Genomic DNA, 11491 nt, shown 5'->3' with positions numbered 1-11491 from the left:
AGCTCCGGCTCCTCGGACGGCGGGGGCGGAAGGAGCGCCGGAGCCCAGCGGGCCGAGGCTGCGGTGGCCGGGAGCGGCCGCGGCACTCCAAGCGGGGCGACCGAGTGAGACTCGACTCAAAAAGTAAATAAACAGACAAATAATAAATAAACGAAATCAGATCCACTATTGTTCTCTCAGAAAAGCTCCACAGTTCCGTGTGCTGTTAAGTCTGTGTGTGTTCGTGATGCCGCCATTCGCTGGGGCAGGTTGACAGCAGGGGTTGTTCTCGGTTCTTCCTTGTTCCCTTGTTTTTCATACAGTCAGTTCCCACGTCATCTTAACTGCATGAGCCGCCGAAAGAGCCCATCCCTCCCACAGCCACCATCGTCATCCTGGGCACTTTTTACCACACACCGACCTCTGCCTGATGTCTTTAATGCCCATCTTTGCTCCCTCTGTTCTGTCCAATTCCCAGATGCCAGATATTATTTTCAGGAACGCTCTTTGCTTCTTTGTGGTCCTCTCTCCCTTCTCCCCAACATTAATTGAATGCCTGTGATGTGTCAGGTACTATGCTCAGCTCTGGTAATATAGAAGTGAACATGACCAGTTGGTCCCTGCCCTCACGGAGGTCACAGGAACGACACAATAATCAAACAAACAGAACTTGTGGTTCGAGCTCTACATTTGGATTTTATTCTGAGTGCAATGGAATGAATGGGTTGCGCCATGATCTGGTTGACATTTTTAAGAGACTGCCTGGCCGCTTGAGAAGAACAGTCTGGGAGAGGCGACAGCAGGAGACTGACTAAAAGGTGTTTGCCTTGTCTCAGTGGGAGACTGCTGACTTTGGACTGAGGTGACAGCAGGAATGAAGAGAAGGGAATGGCTTCAAGGTGTCTCTGAGGATGAACCAACAAAACTTGCCAGCCATATTTTAGATATTGGGCGTGAGGAGCCAGGCTGACTTCCAGGTCTCGGACTGGAGCAGTGGTGGGTGAAGGTGCTGGTTACTCCGTTGGAAGAGAAGCAGGGGTTTCTGCGGTTGATTCTGCCTTAGGGAGTTTCTTCCTCTGTGTACTAAGTTTGAGATGCCCGAGGCTTCTCGTGACAAGCAGGCCATTGGCTATATAAGCCTGGGGTTCAGATGATAGGCCTGGGCTGGAGATATCATCTGGGAATTGCTGGGATAACAACAATAAAATGCTAATAATAAATAACAAGTATATAGTGCTGACTCCGTGTCTGACTCAGTTCTAAGTTATTTATGTCAAATCCTCCAATAATTTTGTGAAATTTATGCCATTATTGTTTCCACTGTACAGATGAGGTGGCTGAGACATAGTGTTAAGTCACTTGCCCAAGACGGCACAGACAGCTGTTTGTTGAATCAAATTAAAGTTAATAAAACAGACTATGTAAAACTGGAATTATACATTATCATTCAGGGCAAGAGGACAGAGAAAGATGGGCATAGGGCTTCAGAGACTGAGCTCGCTGCTTTAGTCACTGTTTCCAACTCACAGGTCTTAATTTGCTTCCATTGGCCCAAAGGATAGAATGGAAAATCCTCGGCCAGGTTGCCAGATACTCGTGTGACCTGCGCCAGCCAGCTCCGGTCTTGCCTGCTTCCTGCATGGCTGCTCCGTTCGACTAAATCATCGCTTTGCTCCCCCACTTTGCTCTCCACCCTCCTAAGTCCTCTCCAGGCTTTGAGGGCCCTCTGGTGCCCCCAGTACAGAAATTAATAATCGGTGCTGAGTGGCAAGGGCTTCCTGTCAGCTTGGGCATGAGAAGCAGGTCGCAGGCTTCTGCTTTGTGTGTCCTTTCTGCTCATTTGTGTTTTGTTCTTATAAGTAATTTGTGTTTTGTTCTTATAAGTATCTTCTTAGTAAAAAGATCGAAATTTTTTCTGTTTAACTCACTAAAGGATCAGAGATGACTTGGAAAACCAAATGCCTCACTTTTCTCTGAAAGCGATAATTTGGAAGCATTTTTTGCTTTGAATGAACTTTTCTTTTTTTCTGTTGTTGTTTTTTATTAGAATCTCACTCTGTCTCCCAGGCTAGAGTGCAGTGGCACCATCATGGCTCATGACCTCCTGTGCTCAGGTGATCCTTCCACCTCAGCCTCCTGAGTAGCTAGGACTACAGGTGCACACCACCATGCCTGGCTCATATTTTTTATTTTTGGTAGAGGTCTCACTATGTTGTCCAGGCTGGTCTTTAGCTCTTGAAATCCTGCCGTCCTCCCATGAATGGCCTTTTCTGATTGAATTGGGGGTGAGATTGAAGACTGTGATATCTGAAAATGAAGCAGCATATGTATCCTGAGCTTTCAGTCAAGCATTGCTAGGTGGAACGGCAGAGTGGATCAGAGAAGTACAGTGGGTAACAACTGACCTTGACAGCTTGCAGGCCAGCCGGGGCCTGCAAGGGAGCAAAAGAAGGCAGTCATGTCATGGAGCGGTCAGCAGCAAGTGCGTGAGCAGCCCTGGAGCTGATCTGGCCCTCTGACTTGTTTATACTGCCCAGTGCTTTTAGGTAAACTGAGTTCGTTATCAAAATGTGTAACCTCAGAAATTTTGCATCAAAATCCCACTCATTAGCTTTCCTGGAAAGCCCAAAAGACGGGGCAACACTTGGGGAGCAGTGAGCTGTACAGCTGATGGGCACAGCAGCTGCCACCTGTGAGCAGGCCCCTGTTTCTTCACGCCTCCCCAGCCGCTGTGCTGCACCCACCACACCTCGCGTGCACACTACTTGCTGGTGTCTGTGACCCCACAGTGTCATCAGGGTGCCATACAATTAGGACAGGACGTATTACAGGATTTCAGAAGACCTAGAGCTTACTTTGGAGAGCAGAGTCTAGGGGAAAGAATGCCGGCTTTAGAGCCAGGGGAGCTCAGGTGCTAGCCTGGCCTCCAGTGAGGATTTTGCCCTTGGGAAGCATCTTCCCTCCAGTTCCCTTTGCTTTTGATAAAATGAATAATATTGCCCCCCCTTACCTCCCTTACAAGGTGTGGTAAGGATTAGCAGTAAGGTGTGTACAGTGCCTGACATGCCTGGCCCCTGAGCATACACCACGGTTGATCCGTCCCAAATGTCTAGCAGGATGCCTAGTATGTGGAAATTTTAATAAGAAGCTGTCGGGGGTGAAAAAAACTCCAAGGAGATTAAAGAGTCAAATCTAAAAAAATGTAAACGCTTTTTTTTTTTTTAACTAAAGGGAAATGCAGTTGTATATTTAACTTTCCTCAGGATGAGAAAAGGCTTTCTAAGCATGAAAACTATGGAGAAGAACCCAAGAAAGGTCAGTAGAGTTGACACTAACGTTTTTGACTGAGCTTATGTTAAATATCATCAACATAGTCAGAAGGCAAATAGCAAAAGAAATTTGTGAAAAGTATGACAGAGGACAAATATCTCAATATCTGTGGTAATAGGTCAATAAAAATGCTAACACCCCTGTAGAACGGTGGACAGAGGACATGAACAGAGTTCACAATAGAAGAAAAACATGGAATAGAATATTTAAAAAAAAAAAAAGTTGCAATGGTCTAGTAATCCAAGGACTCTAAGTTGGAATGAGTTATCATTTCTCCCCTAATTCTTTTTTTATTATTGTCAGTTGATGATGGTCAACCAGAAGATGAGAACTGTCATATTTTCATGAAGGAATTATAAATTGCTGTAGCATTCTCAAGAAAGAAATTTGGCCGTGTAAATCAAGTGCCTTAAAGTTCATACTCTTGGCTCCAGTCATTCTATTTTTAAGACTATATCCTAGAAATTTACTCAGAAATGTTTTGCCAAAAAATCTACTTGCAGTAGCTTTTGCTTTGTTTTCTTTCTTTAAAAAAGTGCAGATATATTAAAATCTGAGTCTCCAACAATATATTTCTTACTGCTATATCCTTAGCACTAGCACAGTGCCTGACATATACATGTGATCAGAAGTATTTGTGAGTTTGAAGAATGAAGAATATGTTCATATGAAGGAATATTACATAACCATATTTTTGAAATACTGTATATTTTAAAATGTGGGGAAATGCTCACAATATAATATTTAAAATGCAGAGTACATACTTGTATATATGAGATAATCTGTATGTGTTCTGTGAACTCTGGATGGTAGAACTAAAGGTGATTTTCTTGGTACTTTTCCTTGATCATATATATTCATATGTGTGTGACAGGCACTAGGAATGTTTCTTAAGAACAAGACCACATAGGCTTTCCTTCATGGAGTATGTGAGCGCAGACATTGAACAAGTAATTACAAGTACATCACTTAATTCAGTGGATTTATGTTGCCTTTATATTCTAGAAAGAAAAACTATGACGATGATGGTTTTAAAGCATTAGTGGTTGCTTGTGATTTCTGGCACCCTTTCAGAACAAGAAAGGAGTGGTTAGAAGAAAAATTCAAATCTCATACAGTATAAATTATTTTTCCAGTGAAAAGAAAATTCCTTAGGTTTCCTGTCTGTTGGATGGTTAGTAATGACATAGCAATAAATACACCCAGATTTTTCTTCCTAAATGGCATTTTTTAAAAAAGGAAACAGAATAGGAGAATGTGTTGGGGGAAGGTTTTAGAGAAGCAGTTAGCACTCAGTGAACTGGTTGTGACTGGAGAAGGAGTAAGAATGTTGATCAGTGTTTATATAAAAATATGTATTTTTGCTTTTCCCGTGTACTTGTAAGAATTTCAGTACTTGGAAAACTAAGAGCATCAACAACAAAGCCCACCCTGTGGGTTGATTGTGAACCCTAAAAGCTTCTTTTAACCAGGATGAGGGATGGGAGATTGTATCCTAAGCCATGGTGTTTTGGGGATGTGTTTTGTTTGGAAGCAAGTCCTGGGCAGATTGGAAGGGCCACAGAGGCATGGTGAGTGGCTCAGCTGGCTTCATGCCTGCAGGCAGTCTTCCATACAGCCTGGCCCCGCGTCTCCTGGCGCTCACACGTGGGCCCTGTGAGCTTTGATGCAGCTATGTGAGCTCCTCTGGCCTCTGATTCTCCTCCCAGGTGGGAAAAGCCTCCATGCATCTTGGCTTAGTTAAAGGGGGCGCTGTGGTCTGTTGCCACCTTAGCCTCAAGAAGGGACAGTTTGCGGGCTCTGTGTTGCATGGTAGCATCCCTTGCCCTCTTTCCTGTCAGTCTCCTTCCGCTAACCCCAGGGTGTTGATGGAGTAAATAACAAGCAGCCAAGAAATGACGTCAGTGGTCACAGCAGGCGCTGCGGATCACCGTCCTCTTTGTGGCCTGGTTCGAGTGGCTCCCTCCCACGGGAGGCATGCCCTCTTCCGCTTTTGGAGTGGCTGATGGCTTATGTCGGATGTCATGTGTTCAGAACCTACCTGAGGCCATCTCATCTGAAGGATGCAGATCTTGGGGACAAGAGGTGACATGTGGATCTGTGGAACACGCTCTTCTTCAGGGCTGAGAGTCCACCCTGCACTGGGCTTGTCCACTAGGGAGGTGCCTGCCTGCTCCGTGTCTCCAGGTAGAGTGGCAGTCTTACCTGCTCTCTTCTGCTGGCCTTACACCCCGCTCCCCAGCATGTCTTTCGTGTTCTGAGAGGTCTTCAGAGCTGCTCTCGTGTTGTGGTCAAGTGTCTTTCCTCTCTACTCCGTTCATGCCCCTGGCCTAGTAGTCTGTACTTGATTTACAGATTAAGGCCATGAGACACCCCCTGATTGCAGAGAGGGTAGGAGAAGTTCTTCTGCTTTAGCTGTGTTGAATCTTTATCTGGCAACTGGCTTTCCAGCCTAAATTGAGGAGCCTTGGACTCTCTGATCTCCTGGATGATATACTCTCTTCTGATACCTTTTCTTCAGTAGGACATGCATCGCCTCTGTCTGTGTGTTTTATTTTTAGAGCAGCCTTTTGCTGTTCTGAGCTGGACCCGAGGGCAGGTCACCTTCCCGCTGTTCTTTGGTTGGCTGAGGGGTCAGCCATAAATGTTTTGGTGCTACTCATTACTGAAGAGAAAAGGTGGCAGGCACAAGTAAAATCAATCACGGAAGCCAGAAGTTATTTTAAACATTGCTTCTGTCTTCTGCCTGTGAAAATTATGACTCTGCTTGGCAGAGTCACTGCCAAGGGTTGGGGCCTGGAACTTAGACTGTTTATGCAAGTTTGTTATTGTTTTGATTTTGATCGCAAACGGTTAAGTTCTCAGAAGCACCCGTACAATAAGAAACATAAACACAGCATTGCGCTGAAATCAATCCTGCAGTAACCCAAGCGTAACCCCTTGAACAGAGGGCCCCATCAGCTCTGCCCAGAGCGGAGATGACGTCAGGATGCACAGGTCTGCTCCATGCTCTTGGTGTGGACATGGGAGTTGTTTAATGCACCCCCTTGTCAGCTGTGAAGGAAGAGTAACACCACCCACTGACAAGATTGGACATAAATTGACTTTGAGCTCTCTGTGACTACAGGGCATTTGTACCTCAAGTATTCAGGACTGTGGTTCATTCTCAAAGGCTTAAACATCTGGTCAGCACACTTCCGGTCAAGCCAGAGCTTCCTTTCTTGAGAAGATCTTGCTGTTGTCTGTTCCGGAAAGAGGCAGGAGTATATCTCCAAAACCCTAAAGTAGCCATGGGAGGAGTTGTGACTGGTATAACTAGGTACCAATTAGTGAATTAGCATAACTTGTGAAAAGGTGAAGCAGAACTTGTCACATCCAGTCTTGGCTCAGAGGCCATTTGTCCCATGCTGGCTACATAGAGCCCAGATATCAGACAGAGGTAAAGAATTCTGATAAGTGACTTTGGATTCTTTCATGGGCCAGAATGGGCTTTTCTGCATTTTGGATAATGAGAGTGTTAATAATTGTTAGTACTTTTTACGTGGTGGCCCCAAGTGACTTATACGTACTCTACCAGCTGAGGTTTATCATAGCCCTGGGTGGCAGAGGCTGTTACCATCTCCATTTTACAGATGAGTAAACCAAGGTACGGAGAGGTGGGATAACTTGCCCGCTGCCAAGTGGCTGCCAAATGACAGAGTCATGTGTGAACCTCACAGTATGGCTGAGGAGTCGAGGTTCCGTTTTTTTTTTTTTGACCACTGTCGGGTTCTGTCATATTTTGATCACACAAGGAAAAAAACTCAGCACAGTGAATGCTGTTTTCTAGGAAGAGAATGGAGACTACACGTATGTGGAGAGAGTGAAGATCCCCTTGGATCACGGGACCTTGCTCATCATGGAGGGAGCTACCCAAGCTGACTGGCAGGTGAGGACATGCAGGTAACAGGAATCGCTCTCGTATGGAGGCAGTTTCCTGACTGGCTGAGGATTCTTCTAAGGAAACGCGGTTGGAAGCAAACTGCATTTAATAATGAACAAGAGGCCGGGCACAGTGGCTCACACCTATAATCCCAGCACTTTGGGAGGCCGAGACAGGAGGATTGCTTGAGCCCAGGAGCTTGAGACCAACCTGGGCAGCATAGTGAGACTTTGCCCCTACAAATAAAAAAATTAGCCAGGTTGGCCGGGCTCAGTGGCTCAGCCTGTAATCCCAGCACTTTGGGAGGCCGGGGCAAGTGGATTGCCTGAGCCCACAGGTTCGAGACCCACCTGAGCAACTTGGCGAGACCTCGTGTCTACAATAAATAAAAAATTAGCCGGATGTGGTAGCACACTTGTAGTTCCAGCTACTTGGAAGGCTGAGGTGGAAGGATCGCCGGAGCCCAGAGAGTCAAGGCTGCGGTGGCCAGGAGCATGTCACTGCACTCCAGTCTGGGCAACAGAGTGAGACTGTAACTCAAAAAAAAAAAAAAATTAGCCAGGCATAGTGGCACAAGACTGTAGTCCCAGCTACTCTGGAGGCTGAGGTGGAAGAATTGCCTGAGCCTAAAAAGCTGAGGCTACAGTGAGCCATGGTTGTGCCACTGCACTCCAGCCTGGGGAGCAGAGTGAGACCCAGGTTCAAAAAACAAAAAAGAAAGAAAAGAATGTATCTCACTGCAGGGGTGCCAGCACAGCCCAGTGGGTGGAGATGGAGATTGTTTCAAGGAAGGAGACCTTTCTCTACAGGACTGCTCAGCTAAAGGGGCCTGTTTCTGGGTTCTTATAAGTAAGTTTTAAATGGCTTTGAGCTAAAACTGTGTGTGTATTTACATCAGAGAGCTATGTGTATTTCCTTTTAGCATCGAGTGCCCAAGGAATACCACTCCAGAGAAGTGAGAGTGAACCTGACCTTTCGGACAGTCTACCCGGACCCTCAAGGGGTGTCCTGGTGACGTGAGACCTGTGAGAGAGAAGTCACACTGAGCCTGAGCAGACCTTCTGCTGAGAAGCCCCTTCGGGAGGCTGGTCCCGCCGATATCATGTGGCCGTTTGGAAGACAGTGGGATTCCTTTCCCAGTTCCGAATCCTAGTAAACGAGAGCCAGCAGCCCATGTTGGCAGTGTGGGAATGGCTATCCCTAATCATATCTCAAAACTGTGTGTTATCTTTGGGCAGATGAAAATCCATGTGGCTGTGCCCACGACGGTTTTGTCCATAAGCAGTTTCTCCCCACCCGCCCCCGCTTCACTTGAAGAAATATGAATGGACTTGTGCCTCTGGGAAAAACCTTCACGTGTTTGTTCCTTGTGACTTGAGTGAAGTGGAGATATAAATATGCGTCAGGGACTCTGGAGCCTTTCGTAGGCAGACAGCTGCTGAAACCCAAACAGAGGTGGTGTCGACTTGGCTCGTGTGCCGTTGGGATGGAGAGCTGCAGTTTCAGGGAACACTGCACTTTGGGTCTTTCTTTGCCCATTTCGTTTTATTTTTTAATTTTAGAGTCGAGGGCACAAGTGGGGGTTCACTACGTAAAGCTGGTTGCATGCAGCAAAGTTTGGGGGAACACAGCAGTTAACTGAGTCTCCCGGCCTCTCAGTTTTCTCGTGACACACTGAGACCGGTCCCGGGCCCCTGAACGAAGAGTGGTGGCAGGGTGCTGTGGCCCAGCCACCTCCAGGCAGTCACCCAGATCACTTGTAATGCGAGAGAAAACTGTCCCCTTACAGGGAGGCGTAACCCATTGATGTCATGAGAAGCAGCAGCTGAAATTGAGACTGAGCAGCAACAAATGTCCTGGTACCGCAGCTGGTCCACATAGATGAGTTTCCCCAGAGAATTCCTCGAGTCATTAGAGCCCAAGTCAGATAGGAGGGCGCAGTCCCGCGGGGATACGGTCGTTTGCCTAAGAGCTCTCTCACCTCAGAGTTCAGGAGCCCGTGACCAAGGCTCTCTTCTGACTCCGTGTTCCCTTGCATACGAGCTCCCGGGGCCCAAGGGTTGCTCTGTGATGTCACCAGTGTTCCCAAGCAAAAGCATGGCTGCCCCTTCTTGCAGCATGAGAGCCCGTGTCTTCTGACCTCTTGCCAGATGAATTCCAAAGCAAGACAGGGAGACCCAAGGGAAGGAAAAGCGGATGAAAGTAGATGCAAGCGGGGCCGGAAAGCTGGCGTTTCTCCGTCTGCCTGCGGGGAAGGTCGACGGCGCTTCTCGCTTTCTGTCCGGCTTCCGTCCCATGCTGCAGGATGGGTGACCCCGTGACCGTGGGAGAGTGCTGGGCAAGCTCTTCCCGTAGGCGGGTGGGCGCCGCCTGGCCGGGCTGTGCTCTCTGCCACGCCGCCTGACTCCTTCACTGCGGTCCACAACACGTGCGACTCCTTGCTCTGAGAAACACCAAATGTTGGCTGGTCCGAGTGTGGTCGTTTACAACTAATCGATCACAACCGGCCACAAATGTCTTTGTTCCTTCTCCACTCCACTGCTTTACTTGACTAGCCTTAAAAAAAAAAGAAATACTAAAGGTTTCATAAAATGTGAGCATCGTTCTAAGGCTCTTGGTGAGGCATGTACAAATCATTGGAAAAATAAAACCGAGCCCCTCTTGAACTCCCAGCTGTTTTCCTGTTAAAGCGAACTGCACGGTCAGGTGTCGCAGCTTTGGTGCTAAATTGGTCACCACTCCTTGCAAGGGACAGTCCTGGCAGAGGGTGCCAAGCCTTTCAGCATCCGACCCTCTCAAGGCAGGCTGTGCTCTCCCTGGCGTCAGCTCTGCATCTGATCTCTTAGTGTGCCACACCTGTCTGTCGGAAACATTCCTACTCGACAGCAGACAAGGGGGCCCACCACCTGGGTTTCATGATCTGTGAGCCGCAAATCTTGCATTTGCGTTCTTGCTGTCACGAGAGGCACCGTCTACCAGCACTGCCATTTTTTTCTACCACTCGGATAATGTCCCTGCTGAAATGTCTCGTAGGTACTCATCATAGAGTAAGCCCGCAGGTGTAGGGTGGACAGGAGTTGTGGACCACGGCTCGTGGCTACACCGACCTGCCTCTGTGTTTTACTGGTGGCAGATCTGAACCGGGAATGGGGTGAAGCTATCTCGGCTTCCGTTTGTAATGTGTAGCTGAGGGAGCCAAAGTAACAGCGGTGCCATGAAGCAAAGCAGGATCATTTTTTAGCCGCCCCTTGTCTTGCGCGTCAGCAGCCTGCCAGGGACTATTCTAGCTTTTACGCGTGGCCCTTAATCCTCCCCCAGCCCTGTGAGAAAGGCCTGCTATTCCACTGTAGAGACTAGGACACTGAGTCTCCAAGTTAACAGGACTTGCAGTGGCTGTCCAGCATTTAGACCTCGGGTGGATATCTGAGCCTGTGTGTGTTCCCCGGCCATGCTGAAGTGAGGAGTGGGCCGCGGGCATCCCGGGGGGCTAGGCCTCAGGCCTGCTTCTGCAGAGCTGGCCACAGCTGACCACGGGCTGTCTGTGGGTTCCCTCACTGTCCCATGCGTCAGGGCAGGCGTCGGCATCAGTGTCAGCATCTCCTTAGTCAGAAGCTGCCGCCGCCTGGGGGAGCAATTGACCGTTCACCTTGGGGGCTCACTCTCAGGAGACAGCTTCCCGTTTCTGGCAAGCTAGATTCTCAGCCAGCCTCCCTGGCGAGTGGGTCCCGGCCACATCCAGGCAGGTACTCCTGAAACCCTCAGAGGCGGAGGAGTTTTCCCCGTGGCCCCTTCTTCCCCCGTCCTTATCTGTGGGTGTCTTTGGGGACCTGGGATGACACCCACACTCAGGTCAGGCTTCTTACGATACTTACTAACACCACACTCCAATCGGCGGAGAGCCTGATCACTGCAGACATGTTTACAACAGGGTCAGAGCACTGGACTTTGCGTCAGACTGCATCCCTGGTGCGAAGCCACCACTGACTGGACCCCTGGCTCAGAAGGCCCTGATGACTCCTGTAAAAGCTGGGTCACAGCCAACAAACCTGCTCTCACTCCCTACTGCCTGTGGGGCCGGCACGATCCTGCCCTAGGTTCTGGCGGGGTTGTGTGGACCCAGTCAGGAACCGAACGCCTCCGAGTCCTCACGTGGCAACCCTGAAAGAGTTAAGGAGGCCCTGCAGCGAGCAGAAGGCTCCACATGAGGCTTCCGGAAAGTCCTGACAAACGGCACCTCCTGCCCTGCTGGGAAGGCTTCTT

At 48.5% G+C, this 11491-nt stretch overlaps 1 protein-coding gene across 1 annotated transcript in view; it reads left to right on the top strand.

The window, feature by feature from the left end:
- Positions 1-9903, top strand: part of ALKBH3 (alkB homolog 3, alpha-ketoglutaratedependent dioxygenase) — a 35127-nt gene extending 25224 nt beyond the window's left edge. Inside the window, 2 exon segments of the mRNA XM_008069611.2 lie at positions 7139-7237; positions 8154-9903. Coding sequence (XP_008067802.1) covers positions 7139-7237; positions 8154-8246 — 192 coding nt within the window. The 3' untranslated portion in view covers positions 8247-9903.
- Positions 9904-11491: the final 1588 nt, after the last annotated feature.

The sequence above is a fragment of the Carlito syrichta genome, unplaced genomic scaffold (genome assembly GCF_000164805.1).
Source record: "Carlito syrichta isolate Samal-C Ts95f unplaced genomic scaffold, Tarsius_syrichta-2.0.1 Scaffold312141, whole genome shotgun sequence".
Taxonomy (NCBI): Eukaryota; Metazoa; Chordata; class Mammalia; order Primates; family Tarsiidae; genus Carlito; species Carlito syrichta.
This window is presented reverse-complemented; position numbering and strand designations above follow the sequence as displayed.